This window comes from Lissotriton vulgaris, chromosome 1_1 (genome assembly GCF_964263255.1).
Source record: "Lissotriton vulgaris chromosome 1_1, aLisVul1.2, whole genome shotgun sequence".
In the NCBI taxonomy this organism is placed as follows: domain Eukaryota; kingdom Metazoa; phylum Chordata; class Amphibia; order Caudata; family Salamandridae; genus Lissotriton; species Lissotriton vulgaris.
This window is the reverse complement of record NC_141685.1, coordinates 445,194,162-445,221,147: the sequence shown is the minus strand read 5'-3', so window position 1 is coordinate 445,221,147 and position 26,986 is coordinate 445,194,162. Positions and strand designations below refer to the sequence as shown.

General features: G+C 48.4%; 1 protein-coding gene across 6 annotated transcripts in view; it reads right to left on the bottom strand.

The window, feature by feature from the left end:
• Positions 1 to 26,986, bottom strand: part of PATJ (PATJ crumbs cell polarity complex component) — a 1,366,227-nt gene that overhangs the window by 134,208 nt on the left and 1,205,033 nt on the right. For all 6 annotated transcript variants that reach the window (XM_086953328.1, XM_086953320.1, XM_086953345.1 and 3 more), the window contains one exon: positions 24,108 to 24,230. In XM_086953328.1, the coding sequence (XP_086809454.1) occupies positions 24,108 to 24,230 (123 nt within the window). The remainder of the gene's footprint in view (positions 1 to 24,107; positions 24,231 to 26,986) is intronic.

Genomic DNA, 26,986 nt, shown 5'->3' with positions numbered 1-26,986 from the left:
CCACGTCCGAGTTCAGACGCCCTTCGTGATCCAACATGCACCGACAGCTGAGTTAGTCCGCCCTGGCGTTCAAAGAACCCACCAGGTGTTGAACCACCAGGGACATGCCCTGATGTTCCAGCCAAGCCCAGAGACGCAGAGCCTCTTGGCATAGGGTCCACGACCCCAGCCCGCCCTGTTTGATGCAGTACCACATGGCGGTGGTGTTGTCCATGAACACCTGCACTACACTTCCCCGGACAGAGGGAACGAATGCCTTCAGTGCCAGTCGGATCGCCGGAAGCTCCAACAGGTTGATGTGGAGCTGGGACTCCGCCGGAGACCAGAGGCCTCTGATCTCAGCCTCTCCCATGTGGCCGCCCCATCCCAGAGGGGACACGTTGGTCACAACTTTATGCTCCGGTTGGGAAAGGGAGAGGGAGTTGCCATTGACCCAATCGCGATTCGTGAGCCACCACTGCAATTGCCGTGCAGTGCCCTCCGAGATCTGGACGTGATCGGACAGGTTGCCCTGATGTTTTACCCACTGGAACTTCAGGTCCCACTGCAGAGCCCGCATATGCCATCTGGCATGATCCACAAGCAAAATGCAGGAGGCCATCAAGCCCAGCAGTTGAAGGGTCATCCTGACCGAAACCCGGGACAGAGGCCGAAAGATCGGAATTATAGCCTGAATGTCCCGGACTCGCTGTTCGGGAGGATGAACCCGAAACCGCAGAGTCCAGAACCGCTCCGATGAAAAGGAGCTTCTGCGAGGGAATCAGATGCAACTTTGGCACGTTAATGGAGAACCCCAGCAAATGCAGGATGTCGGCCGTCGTCTGGAGGTGGGAGACAACTGACTGGGGTGAGCCCGCCTTCAACAACCAGTCGTCGAGATAGGGGAAGACTGAAACCCCTGATCTGCGCAGATGAGCTGCGACCACCGCCATCACTTTCGTGAACACTTGAGGGGCGCTGGTAAGGCTAAAGGGGAGCACAGTGAACGGAAAATGCTCGTGGCTTACCGTGGATCGCAGTTAGCGTCTGTGGGCAGGCAGGACGGGGACATGGAAATAGGCGTCCTGCAAGTCCAACGCCACCATCCAGTCTTGCGGGTCTAAGGCAGACAAGACCTGAGCCAGAATGAGCATCTTGAACTTCTCCTTCCAGAGGAAGCGATTGCCGTTCCGAAGGTCTAAGAAAGGACGCAGGCCCCCTTTGTTCTTCTTTGGGAACCGAAATTAGTGGGAATAACAACCCCGACCTACTTCTGGCGTCGGAACGCGCTCGATGGCCCCCTTGGCCAAGAGGGCCGCAACTTCCAGCTGGAGAAGCGCCAAGTGATCCCACGACATGCGGTGGTACTGAGGTGGCATGGCTGGAGGGGTTGTCTCGAAGGGGAGGGAGTAGCCCCTTCGGACAATTTGCAGCACCCACTTGTCCGAAGTGATGTCGCGCCAGTGGTGGAGATGATGCGTATTCGTCCACCCACTGGCATCTGATGGGCCTGAAAAGTCGGACTAGGAAGGCTTTGAAGTGGATACTGCGGGGGTGGAAGTGGACTGGCCCGCCCTCTGGCCCCCTGAACCGCCTCGATGGTTCCCATGCCCACGGCCACGCTGAGTTTGTTGCTGCGGTGGCCTGTGGCTTTGTAAATGCTGTGGGGCGCCCCATCCGTTGCCCCCAAAAGGAGCAAAAAGCAGAAGGCGGAGGAGGCTGAGCGGCCGACAGGCCCAAGGACTTGGCTGTAGCCCAGGAGTCCTTGAAGCGCTCCAACGTACTGTCTACCTTGTTGCCAAAAAGGCGGATGCCATCAAAGGGCATGTCCATCAAGGTGTTCTAGACATCCCCCGAGAAGCCAGTTGTCCTCAACCAGGCGTGGCGCTGAAGCGTCACCTTCGTGTAAATCAACCTGCCCAGTGAGTCGGCGATATCCAGCCCACTACGTATGGTGAACTTTGCTGCATCTCTCCCGGCCCCAATCGCTTGGGAGAGAACTGCCTGGGCATCCTCGGGGCAATTGGGCAGCACCTGCGCAACCATGTCCCATATAGAGTGGGTATGACAGCCCAAGAGGCATGCAGTGTTCAGCGACGCAGCCCTAAGCTGACAGATGAAAACAGTTTCTTGCTAAACTGATCCAGCTTCTTGGATTCCCTATCCGGAGGTGCGGTAGGGAACGCGCTTTGGGAAGCTGAGGCTTGGACCACCAAGCTCTCGGTGTGGAATGTTGGGTGAGGAAGAGGGGGTCGCCCGGAACCAGCGTTGGGCCTCATTCCTAAACACAGGAGCCCCTGTGTTGGGCCTGGACCAGGTACCCAAAAGAACTTCCGTCAGCGCTTCATTAAACGGCAGCAAGGGCTCCGAAGAGGTAGCGGCCAGTTGGAGCACTTCTGTCAGGAGTTTAGTCCTGACGGCCACCGTAGGGAGTTCGAGGTTGAGAGCCTCAGCTGCCCTACGCAACACCACTGCGTAACTGGCTCCTTCCTCCGTAGCCACGGTAGGAGGAGACAGCATGCCAGGGTCAGGTGAGGTGTAAAGACCACTGGCCTCCTCCAAATCCTCTGCCCAGTCCTGATCATAAGCACAGTCCTGTGCTAGAGGGTCCTCAGACCTCCCCTTCCTCCGAAGTCTGTGGAACAGGCTTAAAATAAGGAGGACGGACATAAGGCATGAAAGGCCCCAGCAGAGTTGGTATCGGCATCGAGCGGCGCCGTGTCCGGGTCAGGGCTGAAGCTGGGGACGACGTCGCCCCGAGGAAGCGGCGATGTTGGAAGCGGTGCCTGAGAGACCGGCGTCAGTGGAGGTGTCACAAGGTCAACCGGCGTCGATCGGGGTCCGATCCCGGATCCCTGGGGGGCCTGCGGCGCCGGGGCCGGAGTCAGCGGCGACAACGGGGCCAGAGCCGCCAGAGATGATAAGGCAGGACCCCCCTTGGGGCCCGTAGGGGCGCCAGCGAGGCCAGACAGCCCAAAGAGTTGGGCCATGGCCGCAAGAAACTCTTGCACCTGGGCAGGCGTCGCCCCCGCGTCCAGGAAGGGGGATTAGACTTGGGGGCGACGTCGCAGGCTCCGCCACAGCCGCGGAGGTCACCGCCCGCACCCTCAGCTACGTCGCCTGAGAGGTGAGAGGAAGTCGTAGAGCGACAATGCTTCCTCAACTTCTTCTTGGAATGCTTTGACTTACCTGACCCAGAGTGCGAAGACTTAGATCCAGAGGAGTGGTGATGACGACTCCGCGACCGGTCCCTCGACTTCCCACGGCACCGAGACCTCGAGCGGCGCGGAACAGACTGCCGGGCTTCAAGCAACTTTTGGGACCGCTCCCGCAAAGTCTTCGGCGCCATGGCCCGGCAGTCGGGGCACGACTTGGGGTCGTGGTCTCGCCCCAGGCAGTAGAAACACACGCAGTGGGGGTCCGTCACCGACATCATGCGATGACAGTCCCCACAGTTCTTCAAACTGGTCATCCCTACGACACCAGGAGTCGATCGACTCGAAAAGAGGAGATAAAAGGCCTTGGGGGTACTTGCTCTTCCCGAATCTGCGCTTGCTGGTGCGGAAAAAAAAAAGAACTGACGTCAGCACGCGTGAAAGTAGCTCCGACGACATCATCACGGTGCCAACGACGCACGTGGAGCCACACGACGTCGTCTACCGATGCGCAGGGGTACTGCTGATGAAAAACTTTCCGGTTTCAGTCTGACGCCTGGGGGTAATTCTAAGGTAAGGACTCAATCACTATGTGTTTCTTTCAGATGTCTGCTGTAACGGTGTTGACGCTGACCAGAGAAGCAATGGTGAGGGTTTCGACGTCGAGCAATGCCATTTTTCCTTTGACGGAGAGCCAGAGCTTCCTTGTACTGGAGCCAATGTCCAATGGTGGTGCGACAGCAAGGGTCTCCTCGATAAGACATGTGCCGAGGGTTGCTTTGACATCAACTTCTTGTGTGACTTCAAGTGGTTTAACTGCAAGAGGTTCATCTTGGGCCTTGACGCCGACGCATGTAGCCTTGTCATCGACTTTCTCCATGCCAATGGGGCTGATGTTGAATGCCTTGATGGCGATTTCTTCAACGTTGGGTGCTTCAACTCCGCTGCATGCGTTGATGACCGCTCCGACGTGGACCACAATGCCGATGGGGAGCACACAGGTATTTCCTGTGACGTCGACCTCCTCCCTGTCGACGGAGATGGAGAACAGTGTTTTGGGGGTCTTTTCTCCATTCTCCACCTGTGTTCAGGCTTTTCACGAGAAGAGGGCTCTTTGAAAGGGGTTTGAGACCCTCCAAGGCCACTTGAAGGAAGTACCTTTCCTCCCTCTTGAAGAAGAGCATGCAGTTGAATCTTCTCTCTGTCATTCAAAGTTCTGCTGGAAAACTGTTGACAGTAGTAACAAGCCTCTGGGTGATGAGTAGATGGCAAACACACAATATATATTTTTTAAATCAAGGAGAGAGAGAGAGAGAGAGAGAGAGAGAGAGAGAGAGACGCAGAAATTCATTCAGCTCTCCGGACTGGTTAATAATTAATCAAAAAGAATGAATCACAGGGTTCATTTTTCCAAAGTCTCTTGGAAAAATTACAATAAAGACCCTCAAACACACTTTCACAACAGCAGAATATCTTGGTTCTCTGCTTATTTGATTAAGTGGGATGAGTCATCATTGGGTCTCAGCACTTGAGTGTCCTGTTCGCCAGGTGTTCATCATCGTCCACCATGAGGGAGACTCTCTAGTATGCGACAGTTGTGAAAATAGGGAGTGTGTGTAAAAGGTTTAAAAAATATCTTCTTTCCTGTGTAGATTGCCTTTATTTTCACAGAGGAGGGATAGGGTTAAGCAAGCAGACGGTGCTAGTTTGGATAATAATGGATCCACTGCACAGTGTGAAAGTTTGGTCGACAAGTTTGAACCTGTCCTGAGTCGCCCCTATGGGTCAGGAGGATTTATTCTGGACCAGATTAACCAGCCGTTCAGATACAGAGGGGCTGTGTGTTTGTGATAAGAAAGGAAAGTGGATTCACTCACCCTGATAATTCAACATTTTATAGTTTATGTCTGTTGAAAACATTTGGTAATAGGTCAAATTTTGGTCTTTAGCTGAGATCTATGCAGGGCGTCTCAGTTTCATGAAGCCGCATTGCGATTTCTTCCTACACTCCAAAACTCTTCTAGTACCTTATGTGAGGGTCCCGCTAGTGTGGGCTAGGGATTTTAACGGTGGCCTAGACGGCATTTCAGACAGAGACCCCCGAGGATCCACTCTAAACCGAACGAACAAGTTACTTACCTTCGGTAACGATATATCTGTAAGAAACATAGGTTAGTTATAGATTCCTTACTTTAGAATATCCCCCAGGCATCAGACTGGATCTCGAAAGTTTTTTGTCAGCAGTACCCCTGCATGTCGGTAGCGCCATCAGTCGACTCCGTGTCCGTCTTCGGCGTCGTGGTTGCGGGGATGACGTTGCGGAAGTTACTTAGACGCCATCCTCGCAAACTGACATGAGTTCTGTACACGACTTTCCGTGCCAGGAACGAAGAGCCATTCAAGACACTGACCACTAGTATGCAAAACTAGGGCCCTGAAAGTATGTCCTTAACCCTAGAAATCTATTCACAGAATGGCGAGGGTGGGTGGGGTGGTAAGGAATCTATAACTAACCGGATTGGTGGCCTGCTGAGCTGGGGGCTGTCCCTGAACCCAAGAAGATTGTGAAGAACTTGGGCATTCGACTGGACCAAGACCTGTCTCTTAAACAGCATACCAGTTACATAGCAGGGATATGCTTCCACACCATCGGCCTGCTTCGCAAGGTCTTCCCGCTTCTACCTAACTCAGTGAGGAAAACCTTGGTGCAAGCACTTGTACTGAGTCGGATAGACTACTGCAATGGTCTGTTAATCTCAGCCAATGAAGGAGTGCTAGACAAATTGCAGGTCATCCAGAACACGGCAGCTCGCCTTGTTCTGAATGCTCCTCCGAGAACTCCCTCCAAACCCCTTCTTGAGCAACTGCATTGGCTCCCAGTCAGACAAAGGGCCAAATTTAAAATTTGCTGTTTAATCCACAAGTGTCTGAACGGACAGGGACCTACTTATCTCGAACGGAGATTTGTTTCTTATGTCCCAGCGCGGTCCCTCAGATCTAGTACCAACTCTTTACTTGTGGTCCCCCAGGTCAAAAAGGCCAGGCATGGAGGTAGAGCTCTATCCACTCTAGGACCAAAGATGTGGAACAAACTGCCTCTGACCTTACGACAATGTAATGAACATTTAACATTTCGTAAGCAACTAAAAACCATTTTATTCAAAAATCAAATCTAAACATCTCTCAGTATATCAATAAGTTCGTGGAGTTACCGGTCAAAAGCGCAGAGATACGCCTGATGGAGTGATTCTAGCGCTATACAAAACCATAAATAAATAAATAAATAAACCTATGTTTCTTACAGATATATCGTTACTGAAGCTAAGTAACTTGTTCATCTGAAAGAAACAGTTAGTTATAGATTCCTTACCTTAGAATAGATACCCCAGCAATATCAACTCCGGAGGTTGGTCTGCGCACCAAGATCACACCAGAAAGTCCTGGAGAGCAGAACAGCCGAAGAAGCCATCTCTCGGCTTGGCTTTCCAGGCAGTACTGTCTCATAAAATTGTGCAGCGATGCCCACGTAGCTGCCTGACAGATGTCATTTAGGGGAACTCCCTGTCCAAAAGCAGTAGTTGCTGCCATTGCCCTGGTAGAATGGGCGTGCAGCCCAACTGGAGCCTCCTTCTTAGCCAAAGAGTAACAGGCTTTGATGCACAGAACGGACCTGCAGATGGTCCGTTTTGTGCACGGCCCAAATTTCTTAGCACCCACAAAACCAACAAGGAGCTGGTCGTCCACCCAGAATTGTTTGCTTCGATCCAAATAGAAGGAGAGCGCACATTTTGGATCCAGACGGTGGAGCCTTTCTTCCTCTTTTGAAGGATGCGGAGGCGAAAAGAAGGTGGGAAAAGTGATGGTTTGGCCAATATGAAAAGAAGTGACCATCTTTGGAAGAAAAGAAGGTCCAGTTCTGAGGACAACCTTGTCCTGATGAACAGCCAGAAAGGGAGGCTTGGAAGACAGAGCTTGTAGCTCCCTCACCCTGCGTGCAGAGGAGATGGCCACCAGAAAAGCAATTTTGAGAGTTAAGAGCCTGAGAGGACAGTTATGTAGCGCTCGAAGGGAGCGCACATAAGGTAGGTTAACACCAAGTTCAAGTCCCACTTAGCCATTACGAACGGAACAGGAGGAAACAGAGGAGTAATGCCCTTAAGAAATCTATTTACAACAGGGGACTTGAAAAGAGAAGGCTTATCAGGAAGCCTGAGAAAGGCTGAAATGGCCAAGAGGTAGCCCTTAAGAGTGCCTAGAGCAGAGACCTGCTGGGCCAAAGAAAGGAGGAACCGGAGAACCTCAGAAAGGGGGGCACCATGCCACATGCACCATGCCACAAACGTATTCCATCTTCAGGTGTATACCGTCTTAGTGGAGGGACGTCTGGCTGCCAAGATTACATCACAGACTTCTGGAGGCAAGTCAAATGACGTCAACTGCTGCCGCTCAATCTCCATGCAAGGAGGTGGCGGCTGGACATGTTCAGGTCAGGAATGTCCCCTGCTGCTGCGACAGAAGATCCTCCCGAAGCGGCAGTCGGATCTAGGGATCGCTGGCCATAATGAGCAGCTCGGGATACCAGTCTCTTCGTGCCCAGACCGGAGCCACTTACTCGGGCCCGGTCGCGCTTCATCTTCTTCAGCACTCTGGGCAGAAGTGGTATAGGCGGAAAGGCGTATAGAAGACTGCAACTCCACTCGTGACGAAAAGCGGCGCCTAGCGAGTGCCGCCTTAGAAATTCCAACATGCAGAATTTTTGACATTGCATGTTCTAATCGGTGGCGAATAGATCTAACCAAGGCTCTCCCCACTGTTGAAAGAGACCTTGCACCACCTCCGAGTGAAGACGCCATTCGTGATCCATCATGCACCTGCAGCTGAATTCATCTGCCCTAGCGTTCAGTGAACCTGCCAGGTGTTGAACCACCAGGGATATGCCCTGATGTTCCAGGCATATCCAGAGATGTAGGGCCTCTTGACATAGGTTCCACGACCCCACCCCGCCTTGTTTGTTGCAGTACCACATGGTGGTGATGTTGTCCATGAACACCTGCACTACTCTTTCCTGACAGAGGGAAGGAATGCCTTCAGTGCTAAACGGATCGCCCTGAGCTCCAGAAGGTTGATGTGAAGCTCGGAATCCGAAGGAGACCAGAGGCCTCTGATTTCCACATCTCCCATATTGCCGTCCCATTCCAAAAGGGATGCATCTGTCACCACTGTGTGTTCTCTTTGGGGAAGGGAGGGGGATCTGCAGTTGACCCAATCCTGGTTCGTGAGCCACCACTGCAATTGTCGTGCAGTGCCCTCGGAGATCTGGACGCAATTGGACAGATTCCCTAGATGCTGCGCCCACTGGAATGTTAGGTGCCACTGCAGAGCCAGCATATGCCACCTGGCATGATCGACCAGCAGGATGCAGGAGGCCATGAGGTCCAGCAGCCTCAGAGTCATCCTGACCGAAACCCGGGATAGAGGCTGAAAGATCGGAATCATAGCCCGAATATCCCAGACTCGCTGTTCGGGAGGATAAACCCGAAACTGCGTTGTGTGCAGAACCGCTCCGATGAAGAGGAGCTTCTAAGAGGGGGTGAGGTCTGACTTCGGCACGTTGATGGAGAACCCCAACAAATGCAGGAGGTTGGCCGTAGTCTGAAGGTGGGAGACGACTGCCTAGTACGAGCACGCCTTCAACAACCAGTCGTCTAGTTAGGGGGAAGACTGGAACCCCTAATCTGCGCAGATGAGCTGCGACCACCGCCATCATTTTCGTGAAAACCCGAGGGGCGCTGGTAAGGAACCAAGCGGAGCAGGGTAAACTGAAAGATCTTGGCCTACAATGAGCCGCAGGTAACGCCGGTGGGCCGACAGGACGGGGATGTGAAAATAAGCATACTGCAAGTCCAACACTACCATCTAGTTTCCACGGTCGAGGGCAGACAGGACCTGAGCCAGGGTCAATATTTTGAACTTCTCCTTCCGGAGGAAGCGGTTGACGTCCCTGAGATCTAAGATAGGACGCAGGCCCTTGTCCTTCTTGGGCACTAGAGAGTAGTGGGACTAACAACCACGACCTACTTCTGGGGCAGGAAGGCGCTCGATGGTTCCCTTGGCCAAGAGAGCCGTAACCTCCTATTGGAGAAGGACCAGATGATCCCCCGACATGCGATGGTAGTGGGGTGGCATGGCTGGAGGGATTGTCTTGAAGGGGAGGGAGTAGCCCCTTTGGACTATTTGAGAAACCCACCTGTCTGACATGATTGTGCATCAGTGGGGGAGGTGATGGCGAATCCTGCCGCCCACTGACGTTTGATGGGCCTAAAAGGTCAGACTAGGAAGGTTTAAAGGCTGCGGCAGAGGGAACGGCGGTGGACTGGCCCACCTGCTGGCCCCCAGGACCACGTCAGTGGTTCCCACGTCCTCGGCAGTGCTGAGGTTGAACAGCTTGCGCTGGTCGTGGCTCTGAAAAGAACGTGTTGGAGCACCCCTTCTGTGGCCACAAATGGGGTGAAAAGCAGACCATGCAGGAAGCGAGGTGGAGAGGCCCAAGGACCTGGCCATAGCCCGAGAGTCCTTGAAGCACTCTAGTGCACTGTCTGCCTTGTCACCGAACAGGCGATGGCCATCAAAGGGCATGTCTATCAAAGTGTTCTGGACATCTGCAGAAAAGCCAGTCGTTCTCAACCAGGCATGACGGCACAGTGCCACCAACGTTGAAATGGTCCTACCCAGTGAGTCAGCAGTGTCCAGTCCACAACGGATGGCGAAATTTGCTGAGTCGCTCCCCTCAGCAACAGCACAGGAGAGCACGGCCCAGGCCTCCTACGGACACTGAGGCAGCACTGGCACCACAGAGTGGAAATAACAGCTCAAGAGGCATGCGGTGTTCACCGACCGCAGCCCTAAGCTGGAGGAAGAAAACAACTTCTTTCTAAGCTGATCCAGCTTCTTGGATTCCCTGTCCGGTGGTGCGGTAGGAAATAGTCTTTGGGACACTGATGATTGCACTACCAAGCTCTCGGGGGAGGGGTGTTGGGAGAGGAAAGTAGGATCACCCGGGGCCAGGCGGTGGCGTTGGGCAACCATCCTATCCACAGGTGCCCCTGTGGTGGGCCTGGACCCGGTGCCCAAAAGGATGTCCATGAGGGCTTCATTAAAGGGCAGCAGTTGCTCAGAAGACCTCGCTGCCTGTTGAAGCACCTCAGTCAGAAGGTTAGTTCTGACTGTCACAGTAGGTAGCTCGAGGTGTAGGGCCTCGGCTGGCCTACGCAACACCACTGTGTAAGACGCTGCCTCCTCCATAGCCACGGTAGGAGGAGACAACATGCCAAGGTCTGGTGAGGTGTCCAGGTCACTGGCATCCCCAAGTTCCTCTCTCCAGTCCAGATCGTATTCCAGCTCAGCAGTGAGAGGGTCCTCAGACCCCTCTCAGTTTTCCTCACCCTCCTCTGGCTGCCAAACTGGCTGGAAATGGCCAGGGTGGAATGCAGGCACAAAAGTACCCATCAGCAGCAGATCCGTCGTGGGTCGACGCCGATCCGGCTCCATATCCACATCGGGATGGAAGCAGGGGCTGTGGACGTTGTGCCGGTGGAGGTGTTACCAGGTCGAGCGGCACTGATCCGGATCCAGGCCTGGAGGCTTCGGCGTCGAAGGCCTAGGGCCCCAAGCTGAGCCCGCGGGGCCCGAAGGCGCACCGGCAAAGTCAGGCTACCCAAAGATGGCATGCATCGCTTTGTAAAATTGACGAAGCTGGGCAGGGGTCGCTTCCGGTCACGGGAAGGGAGAAAGGCCAGAGTCAACCCTAAAGGCTACACATGCAGAGCACCGGGAGTGGCACCACCCGCACCCTTCGTCGCGACGGCCGACCGACGAGGGGATGTCGAAGAGCGACAATGCTTCTTTGACTTCTTCTTGTGCTTCGACTTACCTGACCCGAGTGCGACGGCTTCGATGAGGAGTGATGATGGCTCTGCGAGCAGTCCTGTGACCTCCCATGCGACCATGACCTCGAGCGTCGTGGAGCCGACTGCTTGGTCTCGAGGAGCTTTCAGGACTGCTACTGCAAAGACTTCAGGGCAATGGTCTAGCAGTCGGAGCACAACTTAGGGTGGTCGCACTCCAGGCAGTAGATGCACATGCAGTGCGGATCCGTCACCATCAGTTGAGTCCAGGAACCGCAGGCCTTGAAACCGGGCATCCCTCGTGCACCAGGATTTGATGTAAGACTCGAAAAGAAGTCAACAAAGATGACCGGGGGTACCGCTCTCACCGGATCTGCGCTTGCTGGCGTGGAAAAAGAAAAAACTGATATCAGTGCGCGAGGGCGGCGTCTAAGTAAATTCCGCAACATCATACAGAGGACCACAACGCTGAACACGGGCGTGGAGTCCAATGATGCCACCTACCGACGCACAGGGGTAATGAGGACAAAAAATGTTCCGGATCCAGTCTGACGCATGGGGGATATTTTAAGGTAAGGAATCTATAACTAACCGTTTCTTTCAGATATGGTGGCTGCTCTACGGGGGTTTATTGAACGTCTAAGTTATACAGATGCATGGCGCATGATGCACGCCAGGAAGGAGGGATACACCTGCTACACCCCTGCACATTCAGCTTGTGCAGGTGCTGGGACGGTACCTCTTGGACCATGCACCTGTGCTCTTGGAATGGGGGGGTCGGGGAGCGGTTTACCGCAGGTTCCTCTGTGGCAATTGTGGCCAGATGCTCTAAAGGATGACATATTCGGGGGAACTGAGAGAGCTGACCAGTGCTTACTTTGATCACAACTAAGGGTTCCACTACTAGAAGGGGGATGGAATGGGAAGCACTAAAGGTGGTGACACGTGGTGAATGCTGCTTCAGGTTGGGCGGGCTGAGAAAACAATTGGAGAATACCCTGGCTGCATTGCAGGAAGTAGAGCTAGATGGAGAGGCACGAGGCGAGGCACTTTTTGCGAGGTCAAAGCAGAGTAGGAGAAATATGGAACAGGCTAGACTGCCTGGCCCGGCGTGAATATCTCCAGGTACTCAACCGGGAGGTGGGACAAATCATGTCACTTATTGGCATGGCTACTTAAGCGCAAATGCCCCAGATCAATCTTACGCGTCAGCAGGCAGACGGAAGTCCAGTTTCTACACAGCATGGTACTAATTTTCTAATGCATGCTCACATGTCTTTGGTGTAGAGGTGAGAGCAGACCAATATGGCTCATTGCAAATCTCCAGGCCCGGATGGCCTACCGGTGGAGTGTTTCCTCACTTACGCAGACCTCCTATTTTCTTGTCTGCTGGAAACCCTGCAGGAGGACAGGTGGGTGGGATTTCTACCAGTATCGATGAGAGAGGCCCAAATTGTGATGCTCCTCAAACCAGGTAAAAACCCATGTACACCCTTATCAATGCAAGGTGTCGACAATAAGATATTGGCGAAAGTTTTGGTGTTGTATTTGGTTAGAATAGTAACCAACCTGGTCTACATGAATAAATGCCATTTTATGCCAGTTCAGGGAACACAAACAAATTTACGAAGGTTATCTCATGTACTGCATGCCACGGAGACTATGGACGTTCTAGCTGCTGCACTAGCTCTACGGTGGGACTTCTTATGGGAGGTTCTGGTACGAACGGGCATTGGCCATGACTTTATTTCCTGGGTTTGCCTCTTGTACTGTCTACGGACTGCTAGGGCCAGTAGTGGTGGTGTGATCGCCAACATTCTATCTATAGAACTGGGCATGAGATAGGGCTGCCTGTTGTCCCCACTACTTTTGCACTAGCAATGGAGCCATTGGAGATCCGACTGCGGCAGGACATGGCCCTTTGAGGCGACGTAGTGGACAGCGGTATTTATGTTGCATCTCTGAATGCTGATGATGCCCTGCTGTATGCGACTGACCCTGAGGAGGTTTTGCCTGGTCTTTTGGATTTCTTGTTAGGAATTGGTGCGGTGTCGGGATTGAAGGTTAGCAATCAGAAATTGGTTATGTTTCCACTGGCGGCACTGGTTGACAGAGAGATAGATAATCTCCCTCCGCTAGAGATCAGATGGGATTGCAATCATTTCTGTTAACTAGGAAACCAGGTTGCGCATTTAGCCGATGCACATCCACCTTGAATATGCGAGCGGTTCTTGCAGGTTTGAGGTCCTCCATTAGCTTCTGGAATTGCCTCCCACTGTTTATTATGGGTCTAGCGGCCCTGGCCTGGATGGTCCTGTCCTCCAGAATTCTTTCTGCATAATTCACAGAACCACCTTTGAGGCTCTTAACAGTCTCCTTATCTCTTTCGTGTGGGCTAGGAAACGTATCAGGGTAAAATCAAAGATTCTGAAATTGTATATGGATACAGGGGAACTGGACCTGGACCTGGACCTAATATTTTGCTGCTCTCCTTCAAATATGCTGCACAGTGGTACGCGGAGGTCCCAAATATAGAGAAGGATCTTCTGGCAGACTGGGGACGGGAGATAATTCTACTGAAATATCTCATGACGGGATCCGGGACTCATCTGGATTATCCATTCGCGGTTCATCAGGTTGCATGGGCTTGGGAGCGTGCAATTGCCTTTGTGCTGCGTAGAGCTCAATATGCACAGACACTCATTGGCTGCATAGCTTTTGCCCAGTTCGGTCCATGATGGATCTAATGGGGTTGTTTGACTGGGCTATCTTACAGCAGGTTATCTATACCTCAACTGGAGCCTTTCTCTCTTTCGCTGATGCAAGGGAATGCTCCCAAATCCCAGAGGGGCATTTTTGCAATACGCAAAAATTTCACGCACGCCCGCAAGCTTTGGACCTCCTTCCCCGAGGAACCCGCAGAGTCTCACACCTTGTTGGTGATCCTTGACCCAAGCTCCGTCCGGGGACTCTCTTGACTATACGGGGTACTTAAGGCAGACCCTTGTGTCAACGTTTCCTGGGTCCAGGACAAGTGGTCAGATGACCTACCTATGCCTCTTACTGAGGGGAAATGGAAGAGAGCATTTGCACAGGTTCGAGAAGTGGCCAGCAATGCTCGTTTCAAACTTATACAATTCCATTGCCTACATCTCACATACCTGACACCCTACAGGATGGCACGGTTTAATACGATGCGCTCACTTGCAGGTCCCCGCTGCGGTTTCAAGCCTGTGACGTTTACCCATATGACATGGGACTACACTCGGCTTGGGATGTGGGACGTGGGTCTTCAGGTTGAGGCAACAATCAAGCATTGTCTCCTTAGGGTTCTACCGGTTCCCAAACCTTGGTCCAGAATGCAATATAAATTCACGGTATTAGGATTGGTGCAGGCTAAACGCTGCATCGCAACCCACTGGATGCACCCTGTATCCCCTAGGCTGTCTAAATAAACAGCAGATATGAGTGAGGGGGGAGTAGCAGATGAGCAACGCATCACCTGGTTCGCACGGACTTGAATACTGACTGAGATCTAGTGATGTGGGAGATACTGCTGGAGAAACTGCAGACAGCCGGGCAGTCGGGTGGGGATGCAGAGGCACTGTCTCAGGTGAACTCCGAAATACAAGTCATAGTAGATACTGGACACTCTGTCTGACCAGATGCCACCTGCTTCGGTAAACGGATAGGTATGGGATGTGTGGTTGCCTGATTGACCTCAATAGTGATGTAATGGTCATCATGGAAACTTGCTGATAGCCAGTATACCTTTTCTAAATCTAGGTCATCAGATGGCCACACATAGGAAGAGACGCCATATGGTGCTGCCTCGTTAACCTGTTACCAAGTGCACTATGAATCCATCCAGAGTAGGGGACGGGATAGACACAGATGTATGATGAAGTCAGTATATACTACTTGCAGATATATGAGATGCATTGCTCTGTCAACTGCTGCCAAGGTTTTAACAGTTCTTTTTATTTGATTATATACATAATTGTTCCTTGTTCATCTTAACTGGGATATGCAGCACTTCTAGCATCTTTAGATGTACTCTATTATGTTATGTGGAGTTCGCACTCCGGATACTTCCTGAGACTTTGTAAATCCAAGGTGGTTGTTCACCCTACGAACTGCAACTCAATGTGTCATCCACTGTGCATAATGCATTTCTTACATTTGATCAAACTGTATACTGCTAGCTGTATATAACCCGAAGTAAAAACAAGTTACAATTGTTTTTTAAATTAAGGAAAAACCATTCCCTAAACAATAATAAAATAAAAAAGGGTTCTCTATTTGATCAGTTTTAACATCTGGATGACATGTTATAGTTTGTGTAGACTTGATGAAGTCATCTAGCTTTATACAGTTGGAGTTTATTCCAATAGAACCTCCATTATTACTTTTAGGTAACAATAGTTTGCTGGTTTCCTGGCATGTCATGCCTTGTTTTATCGATTAAGAGTACTTGTGATGGTATTTCAGAGTCACATGGTATTACAGCAGAAGTATTATTATTCAGTAAATATATATTTATTACATAAATATTCTAGACTTCAAAAACAGATTGAAAAATACCAAGGTAATTATTTACAGAGGTTCCTCAAAGATTTGGTTGCAAAGGAGAAGCCACCAGACAGAGCCAGCAAACCGAACCTGGAAACTGCTGAATGCAGATTAAATGGAAGAAACACCTCAAGTCTATGCGGTGACCCTCCCGGCTCCCCAAGTGCGCTGTCACACTTACCCTGAGAGCAATGTCTTGACTCTTCTGGTCAAAACATTGTCCTAACCATCTTCGCTGGCTAGCAGTACATCCAGTCTCAGTTGATTTTTTTCCCAGCAATCAACTAAGCCATACAAAGTCTTTCATAAGCTGCAGGTAAATCCTCTTAGTTTGAATTGAGAGTGCTGCAGTTTCGGTAAAGTCAGCCTTGTTATTCTGCCAGGAGCTTTTAGACACAGACCTCGAACAGCGTTAACTGCGGCTGTATGCAATAGCGATGAGACATTGCCAGCTCCAAGAACGAAACTCACAAACGATGTACAATAAGATGTTCAATGTTCATTTCACCCATGTGGCCCTCAAATGATAAATACAAGTCATAGTTCAAATTGTTCCATGTCCTACAATGGCCAGAGTACAGTCATCTATCCTGTGGTCTTTGTGAGTCTTTCTCTTTCCCTTATACTAATAAATGATTAAGGAGGAAGCACGTTCAATGAGCTGGTGTGGTAGATTATGCTCCTGAACTCCTGTGGGTGCATAAAAGCTCCTAACGTTAGGTAGGATTGAAGGAAGACACCTAACTGTGTGCAAGGCTTGAAACAGATCACACCCCCAGATGAATGGAGTGGGACAATCACTTACTTATGCATTACCCTTGTTAGGTACTCTATATAAAATATAAATTTAAGATTAAACAGTTAAAATATTTCTCTTTCTCATACATCATACATAATTTAGCAAATATCCAACAATGCTCATTTTAACACTGTTTAATGATGTTTTACAGTTCCGGTAGGTAGAGTCGATCGGTACCTGAAGTTCATATCCCTCTAAAGCCACAAGACTTTAGAGGGATAAAAACCTATAATAAATCTTCTAAAACAACATTAACAGCTTGCTAGTATGCAGGTAAATAGGCAGGCTCCATGGTTCTGGTTTCTCTTTCATCACATTCTATAATCTAATATAATGTACATGATTGCGATATAGCAAATTATGAACTCTGCTGAGTAGTCTTGCAAGATATTTACAGCTACATTCCTATCCAAAGGGCTTGTTGGAAAGGCCGCTACAGCTTCTTCACCATTGACTAATGGTGTCAGTACAAGACAATTCTGTCTCATCTCATTTTTGCAAAAAAATGCAGTTGGCCTGTTTGCTGTTAAGAGCTTCTTCTTGGCAGCACCATTCATAAAATGATGTCGCATACCAAAGTAGCAGTCCAGAGTCCGCCTTCCGTAGATCAAGATTTATCCTTAAACTCAGTGTTGACTTTAACCAGAAGACTGGGATAACCCTTTCCATATCTGAATTTTCTCTTGCTATGGGGGCACTTACAGATCGAAGGGATATGTGTTAGGACCACTGGTGGGTTGTTACAAAGGGTCTTTTTTCCAAAAGCTTAACATAATTACAAATTTCTATGGCCAAGAAAAGAATCTGGTAAACAAAGCACAACATACTATCCAATAGATACAGGAAAATACACTAATCTAAGAAGCTGTGGAATTCTCAATCAAGTGGCTGTTCCGCTTATAGACCAAGAATTATTTTTTCTTCAGACGAATTCTATTCTTTAAATGCCACACACATTTACGTGACCCGCTGGCTTTGTAAATCGCTTGGGAAGGTGCAGGAAATTAAGTTGAAAATAAATAATTTTACAGATACTTGAGCTGAGCTGCCACTAAACCTTTGGCAGGAAAACTCCACAGAAACAAGCCCAATGTCTCCTTTTGAGTTTCAAAGTAGCATCAAGGGCATACATCAAGACCTGCTCCTAGCCAGGTGTGGGGCTGAAAAGATCAACAATTAAAAAAAAACGATTGAAAGAAATGTCATAAGTCAAACCAGAACTGCTAAATAACTATTAAAATTATATTAATAAAATAGCACTGAAGTTGGAGAAACGAAATGGAAAAAATATAATAAAGTTATATTAAAGTCTAACTTGGATTCTACAGTGAGAAAAAGTTACGGAACACTGCAGGAAACATGGGTGTGTTTACTTATCAAGTCTCCATTATGTGCGTCTAATACAAGATATGAAGGTAGCCTTGTGGGTATGTGAAGACTCAACAAAACAAAGGTCTATTTAAAGTGTCAGGAGTATGGGGTAATCGACTGGATTACATCTGTGTTGAAGATGCACCTCCAGGTCCATTCCATTAAAGGGGTATACAGTAAAAATTTGAGATGGATGTAAATGAATATCCATAGGAGAAATATTCAAAGTGTGGCTACATGGTTGTAAGGAAATGCCTCTTTTTGTATGGTCACTCATAGGTATTTTGACTGATGCTGCTGACATTTTGACTCAGAGTGTACTGAGGCCTGCTAGCCAAACCTTAGAAAGTGAACCCCTTCCAGAACTCTTATCCTCCAATGCCAAAGATGGAAGTGTGGAAGGAGTAGTTTTCTCCTCCACCTTTACAGAGCAGCAACAAAGGGACTGCTATCAGTTACTGAGGGTGTTTGCTGGACTATTCTCTCTGCTGACCCCAGGTCTTACAACATGGTGTGCCCAAGATATGGACATAGGTGACAGCTCACCTGTCAAAAGTAAAATTTACAGGATGTCTGCCTGGGTCAAGGCCAGCATCAAGCCTGAATTTGCCAAGATGTTGGAGCTGGGGGTGATTGAGCCCTCCAGTAATCCATGGGTCAGCCCAATGATACGCGTGTCTAAGCCCAATCCCAATGGAGGGAAGCCTGAGATGAGGTTCTGTGTGGACTACAGGGGCCTCAATGCAGTCTGATGCCCATTCCATACCAATAGCTGATGAGCTCACCGATAGGCTGGGGGCAGCGAAATATTTGACTACCTTTGGCCTCACATCAGGTTATTGGCAGATAGCCCTTACACCAGGAGCCTAGGAGTGGTCTCCTTTTTCTAAACCTGAAGGCCGATTTCAATTTAAAGGGATGCCCTTCAGGTTGGAAAATGCCCCTGCCACAATCAAGAGGCTGGTGAATAGAGTGATCTCAGGTCCAGATGGCCTTTCCAATTTTTCCACTTAGATGATGAAACCACAGGACAAAGATTAGTTGCTCATCACCTTTCGTCTGGAGGGGGCCATAAAAGGAAATGGCTCTTTTTGTTTTGTCACCCTAAGGTTTTTTGACTGATGCTGCTGAAAGTGCACTAAGGCTTGCTAACCAGACTCCAGTGATAGTGGCCTAACCCCAAAACGAGTATGTTATATTGGCTATACCCAATTGGCATAGATTAGCTTACCTGTAATTCCCTAGTAAATGATACCTGTAATTTGGAGGGTCATCCCCCAGGGATTGGGGCACTGATTGTGTCACCCAGAGGGTAACAAGAGTAAAACGAGTCTCCCAGTCTGCCATTGCAATCTGGAAGAGCAGCTTCGAACTGCTAGTGGGACTTTGCAATTTAACAGCAATGGCAACGTCCGCTCTCCCTCTGAAACATGTGTAAGTCACCTCTATGGCAAACCTATCAAGTCCTAAGGCAGGATGCAGCTTATTTCATGTGTAGAACGTGTATTTTACATGTTCGGACAGTAAAAACACAACACTTCTATTTATACTGTGGAAAAACATGGTTGCCCCATTGGCAAGTGCAGGGTTACCTCCTGAACTCAAGACAGCTTTCAGCCCTCCTGAGGAAACGTGCTAATGGTTCCCAGTCAAGGAGACAACTGGGGCCTGCACTGGAGAGAGGTGTTACTTCGCTCCTGGATGAAGCTATACGGGTGTTGGCCCACCAGACGAGCTTGAAAGCTGAAGCCGCCTTTGAAGGGGGAATGGGGAACACTTGAGAGGAGGACAGCCCCATTGTTTAGGCAGACTAGCTGGCACCAAGGAAGGAGAGGGGAACTGTGTTGTCAAACCGGTTTTCCAGGGGCTGTAGCACCCTGGTATCCACACCTCTGGGTTGGGCTAGGGAGCTCTGAACGCCAAAAGAGGTGTTCTGCCATCTTCGGAGTGGGCAGAATGGTGCTTCCTTTGATAGCCAGACGCTACACTTCCCAGGAAGTGGTCATCAGGAGAGAGGGCGCCTAGTAGCCCATTGGCTGCCAACCGCATCTTACCCTGGGGGCATTCTCTATACATAAATAGTGCACCCCTGGCACCCAGAACTCATATCTTGAGAGGACTGAAAGAAGGACTGAAGAAGAACTACCCTGCTGCATCAAGTTCCCGGTGAAGAGATGCTGCACTGAAGTGGACATCAACTGCTGGTCCTGGTGGCTAGTAAATAAATAAGAGGAACTGTGCCTGCTGTGTCTTTCTCAAGGAGAAGCTGTTTCCAGAGCCCAGCGAAAGCAGAGACTCCAAGCTAAGGGTAAGCTGACTGGCCTCCTGTTTGCAGCACAGGGTCACAACAACTGAAGATGCCGTGCCAAGGTGAATGGTAGCCCGGATCGCCGGTCCCTGCTGTCGTACAGCACCAGTAACCGGGACCCGATGCTCAAAGTTGCACTCAAGTCTGCTGGGCCCAGGAGAGCCATCGGAGTACAGCTTGGTCGCCCAGAAGGCAAGCTACAGCCCGGATAAGAATTTGGCTGCAACTGCGACACCGGACAACTAGTAGTCCTGTGTCAACTGGACTTTGCCCTAACAGCAGAGTACATTGTGGGGAGAAAAAACCTGTGTCCAGGACCCCACATCACCTTTATGGATTGAAGAATCCCTAAATGAAGACCCCCTTCAACTGAGTTGCATCCACAACATTCTTCAGCATCTTCAAGCATCCTGTATCCTCAGGATAAGGACCACTCCCATAGAAATAGATAGGACGACAAGGCTAAAGTGCCTGGAACTGCTTAAAGACTGCTTCTTCTGATAAATAACTGTTTCTGAGGGCCTTGCTGGTACCCCTGACTAGCTCCATGCCGGAGTTGGTCGCCCCATATATTTTTTTAAGTTCAAGTTTATTGAAACCAAGTACAAAAGGGTAGCACATCAGAAATGCATCAAACAAGATAAATATAAACAAGTATATAAAAATAAAAAATAAAAAAATACATAAAAAAGGTGCATGAATAGAAGGAATCAATAAACAATGTCTGAGTGAAGGAAAAAGGGGGGAGAGGGGGAGGAGAAGGAAATAATATGATGGGAAGAAGCAGAAGACCAAATGGTAAACTGTGAAAAGTACACATTGTATGCATATATATAACAATAAAGATAAAAGTACAAGCAATTGATAAAAATAGAGTGAACAATTATAATGAATAATAATTTAGAGTAACAAGACAACCAGAGAATAATCATGGCGGCTTACAAACCTCATCAGACTCGTGGGCTGGAATACTAGACGAAGGAGTTGTGGAAGAGAGGGAAGAGAGATATGAAGTAATAATTCCATATAATTCTAACCGACCGCATTACAACTTGTCCAACTTTTTGCTCAAAAAGCTTCCAAGTGTCAAATTCATTGAATTTGCAAGTGCTTGTTCGCGGTTGAGTGAAATGCTGTGATTTAATATACCCTGTAAAATCTATATCTCTTGAACCCTTTGGTGGACTTTTTTCATAGTGGTGTATGAAAATAAAGTCAATTTTTATGAATTGGTGTTTGATTTCTTTGGTGTCTTGTTGATTTCTTCAATTGTTTTGGTGCTGTTCAAATGCTTTAAACGTGTGTAATCCTTGCTGCTCAGAGCCACAGCTATCCAGGGTTGACCTCGAGGTTTGACAAAACAAAACCTAAGGGTCCTAAAGGGGTTGGTGAGAGTATTACAAGGTGAGGTCGCACAACCACACCATATAATACACCCATTTCCCCCCAATGGTTTTATTACGATTCAGATTTCCAGCTCAGATATCATATCAACAAGATCTGAGCTGTGGGAATCTCTGTTACTCAGCTACACAGAAGTTGGGGCAAGCACACTTAGGGAGTGATATGCCCCATGGCATGCGTCACAGCAAATTGGAGACTATGAGGGTCAGAGGTACAAATGTATTCTGCCTGTAAAATTCTGCAATTAGCAACATCACTGTTTGCAAATGCAATACACCTTATCCTAATGTACAAAGTTTTTCCGACTCATCTTCAGACTCATAAAATGGGTTTCATGACCCATACCAAATTCCAATTTGGAAACAGTGTTTCTTCTAAAGTGTGTTTTGGTATGTTAAGTTTCAATGATTTGTGACTGCAATCTCAGATGCAAACTGATGACCAGTTACCAAAGGGTATAGTTAGTGATTTGCAAAGGGGATGGGATCCCTTTGGGAATCGTGTTACCAGCCTCTGGGCGAGGAAGCAGTGGGTCCAGGGGACTAACTAACTAACAGATAGACCAAAACTAAATGACAATAAAGCATCAATAGGACACTAGCAACTACTTAACAAAACAAAGGACATTATACAATAAAAAATATACATAAACAATGCACCACATATCACAAGTATGACAACAAAGGTGAAAGCACTGACGAGCATTTCGGAAATGCCACTGCTTGAGACTTCCTTAATCAGGGTGCAGACTTCATCATTTTAGTTGTGTCCAGGAGAAAGCCATCAGCATGATTTGTGGGTGAGCCTACTGACGATACGTTCGACCGGCATGTGAAATTACAGTTCCTCATTTCGGCACTATGTTGTATTTTCCTTCCTGAGGGCCACCGGGGAAGATTCCTTGAAATTATTCCTCACAGATACCTCGGTCCCCAGTGACACTATGAAGACATATCCAGTTCAGCAATTTAAAAAATGACTAAATGCTGAAGTAATTATCCTCATTGGACTAGTTACGATTATATTTTATTCTGTCTGGATCCATCCTTCCCCGTCTCTCTGTATTTGCAAAGTGGCCTCAGCTTTAGATCTTCTGATCCTTCTCCTTAGATGTATTTCAAAGCTTGGTGTTACTCTTTTGTAGCTATAATTTGTATCCTCCTCATGTCCTTCGCTGTAGATTGCCTCTGAGACAGTTTTTATAACCCTGTTTACACACTATACACTGTGTGTTTTGATTGTTGATGGCTTTCTCCTGGCCACAAACAAAATGTTAAAGTCTCTGGCCTGATGAAGGAAGTCTCAAGCAGTGGCACTTTCACCTTTGTTGTCATACTTGTGATATGTGGTGCAATGTTTATGTATTTTTTGTATAATGTCCTTTGTTTTGTTATGTAGTTGCTAGTGTCCTATTGATGCATTATTGTCATTTAGTTTTGGTCTATCTGTTAGCTAGGTGGTCACCTGTATAGTGTTGTTAATTCTTTGTTGCAAGGTTTCGCTCTCTTGTGATTATTTTCTTATTGTATTCATGCATGTTATTTATTATGTGTTCATACTAATGTACCAAAAATATTTATTGCTCCTTAACATTTTTTATATACAAAAAGTAATGAATTTTGAAAATACGAGGAATAAATAACTGTGATACTAGTTATTCTGTGGGTGACACTTTTATATTTGGAGCTACTGTCCATCTATATTGTACATAGTGGGGGTATTCGTTCATGTTTCTTATTGCATTCTTCCATGGATTTGAATTTCCCCAGAACCAGTGTTCTCAGGGCCCCTCTTCTGGTTCTTTGTCCAGGGGACTACCGCCTGCTATCCCTGAAGTTTTTCCAAACAGGAAACATATTTTTTAAAAACAGCACAGGTTTCTTTGAGGAACACGGGCTGCTTTAGAGAAAAAAGAAACCAACGAAATGGCATTTGAGAATGGAAACAGATGGGTGGGGGTCTGCTGTCCCATGCAGGCCACCATCCCTGTGTTTGTAGCCAATACCAAGAGATGGCAGATTGTGACTGGCCTAATTATTATTCAATATGCTTGTCCTTCTTTGACCCTCCGTAAAGTGTGATATTGCAAACCGACGTAATAGTACATATATCAATTAGCAAAAACAGCCCCCCTCTCTCAAAAGTCGTTGCACTATTTGCAACCACGATTTGTAAATGGACTCTTCGTATTAGCTAGTGGTTGCACATTATATTAACCATTATTCATTCTAAAGGTACGTTGTATTTCCTTTTCTGTGCATTTTGAGGTAAAAAATGGTTCTGTCTCATGTGTAGTAGATTCATAGTAAATTACCATGTTCATAAATTCAACATACAGGTATGCACATGCTCTCAAGAGGTCAAAATGTTAGCTGGAGCCTGGTATTCATGCTACACAAGGAATTGCACTTTTGATTTGTACTGAACTGTTTCATTAGAGGTTAGGCTGATAAAGTGATAATGTTCTAAATGGATTACATCAAGCAACAATTTAGATATCTGAATAACTCTGTAAGTGACATAACTGTAGCATTAAAGTATACTGCACTACAAATGAAAAGAAACAAGATGTGGTTGCCTGCTTAAGTTTTACAGCATAATTTTCTTTTACCTACTTTGAGTCTATGCGTGCGAGCTGCCACTCCGCTTGCTTGAATCATGGCAATAAAGATAGGTATATCCCCCAGAGGGCTTCCTTTTCCACCAGCTATACTGATACCCAAAGCATCATTGAGTCCCTGTCAATGAAAACATATGTTAGTGCCATTGCCAACATGCCGCTTAACAAGAAATATTATATTTATCTATGATTGAAATATTCAAATTAAGGTGTCAATTTGTTGTTTGCGTGCGCACACACACACACACACATACACGCGCTACTTACCTCCAGTAGCACCTTATCTAGTAGAGACTCTAACTAGCCACATATTCCTTACCTTAGAATATTCCCCAGGTGTCACACCAGACCTGGAAAATCTTGACCAGTACCCTGCGCACCAGTAGGTGGCATTGATCAGCGCCATATTGACTGCATCGTCCACGCCAGAAGTGACAAGCGTGGGCCTATTTAGGCACCACCCCAGCGCGCTATTAGTTTCTTTTTGCAAAATGTTTGAGCCAGAAGTATGGAGCCACAGCAGAACACGGATGGTCCAGTGTGCAGACACTAAGGACCTAGAAGTAACACTCTAGATGGAGAAATCTGTTCGCAGAATGAGGGAGGTTGGGAGGGCTGGTAAGGGATCTGTGGCTAGATAGAGTCTCTAACCAGATAAGGCTTTACTGAAGGCAAGTCTCTTGTTCATCTAATAGAGACTTCTAGCCGCAGATTCATTACGTTAGAATAGGTACCCAAGCTATTCCTCCCAGCAGGAGGGTCTGCAAACAGATTGAGACTAGGAAGTCCTGGAGGACTAAACGAGCAAAGTGCCCATCACGATGGACCTTACTGTCCATGCAGTAGTGTTGGTAAACATGAGCAGAGATACCAATGTCGCAGCCTGACAGAAATTCAGGACGAGGACTCAGCGAGCTAACGCAGTGGTCACAGCTTTGGCGGAATAAGCACACAATCCCTCAGGGTGTTTCCTCTTGGACAACACATAGCAGATTTTATTGCAGAGCTTAATACATCTGGAAATCGTTAATTTCTGCACAGCTTTTCCTTTCTTTGCCCAGACAAACCCAATGAAGAGTTTTTTTGTTTTTTTAAAACGTTTTTTAGCATTTTCAGTTACAATAGAGCACTGGGATCAGAGAAGAACAATGTGACAAATACCAGCAGGCATAAATATATCTTCCCATTACATTTTCAACAATATTGTGGTGTTTACATGCCGCCCCAACGTAAGTTCCTCAAGTCCCCCATACATCAATACTCAATACATTTCGATAATATACGGAACAGAAGTGAAAAAACACACACGAGCACTGCACACATCTTAGCTGTAGTTACGGAGCTGTCAACACTCCAGGGAGGTGGATCATGTTATTCCCTGTGTGTCAACCTAGCCCACTCCGACTGGAACTATTCCATGATCTGCTGGCGCAGAGGGGGTCTGTTGCCGGGCTTGCAAATACGCCCTGAAGGGCCCCCATATATCTTTGGGCCTGGGCCAGCAAAATTTCTAGCGAGAATGGCAGATGTTGTCAACCCCATAGCATATCCCTTTCTTAACCTCTCCTTGAGTCAGGGAGCTTTGCCACACCCTTGGAAACAGGCTATGGTTATTCCTCTCCTTAAGAAGCCCAACCTGAACCCAGAAGCCCCGTCCAATTACAGACCGATCTCGCTCCTCCCAGCACTTACCAAAATCTTAGAGAAACACGTTCATAGCGTGCTCTCCAACTTCCTGGAGTCGAATGAGCTACTCCATGAGTCCCAATCGGGCTTTCGATCGAACCTAAGCACCGAGACGGCACTCTTGGAAGTCTCCGAGATTGTGAAGGAGGTGCTGGATACCGGAGGCAGGGTGATGTTAGTCATGTTAGACCTGTCGGCGGCGTTCGACACCGTCCCCCATGAGGACCTCCTCACTAGGCTACATGACATCGGTCTAGGGGGGACGGTGCTCAACTGGTTTCGCTCCTTCTTAGCCAACCGCCGACAGACGGTCTGGGTCTCATCTGGATCTGCCGAAATGCCGCCATTGGGAGTTGGAGTTCCTCAGGGCTTAGTATTGAGCCCTACTCTATTTAACATCCTCATGACCCCTCTGGCGACATTGGCGGAGTCCTATGGGGCCCGGATCGGCTCACATGCTGACGACACCCAGCTTCTTTTCACCTGCCGCAAGAGCGAAGATTTCGATGGAGAAAGTATCCGCGAGTGCCTTGGGGCTGTTTTCAACTGGTTCCAACTGAACAGCCTCAAGTGCAACTCGGATAAATCCGAAATACTTTTCTTCGGATGCCCATCGGAACCGGATTGGCATGGTTGGTGGCCCGCCGACATGTTCCCCCCAGCTCAGTCATCTAAATGGGCTAAGAACCTGGGAGTTAAAATTGACAACGAGCTCACGCTCAAATCCCAGGTGGCTACTCTTACAGGGACGTGTTTCAGGATCCTCAGGATGCTTCGAAAGTTCTTTCCTCTACTTTCTGAGGAACATCGGAGGATAACTGTACAGGCACTCATAGGATCCAGATTGGATTATGCTAATGTTTTGTATCTGGGTCTGCCGGAATATCTCTTACAGCGCATGCAGGTGACCCAGAACGTTGCAGCACGAGCGATTTTTGGCCTGCATCGCCGTACTAGTGCCTCTAACCTGCTCCAATCCCTCCATTGGCTTCCTATACGGAAGAGGATAATGTTCAAGGCCATGACTCTAGCCCATAAAGCCCTGCATGCCAATGGTGCAAAATACCTCCAGAAGAGGCTGGACTTTTACCGGCCTGCACGATCTTTAAGATCGGAGTCACTGGCTCTGGCTGTGGTGCCACGTATAAAGAGGGCCCGACTGGGCGGTCGGTCCTTCAGATTCCTGGC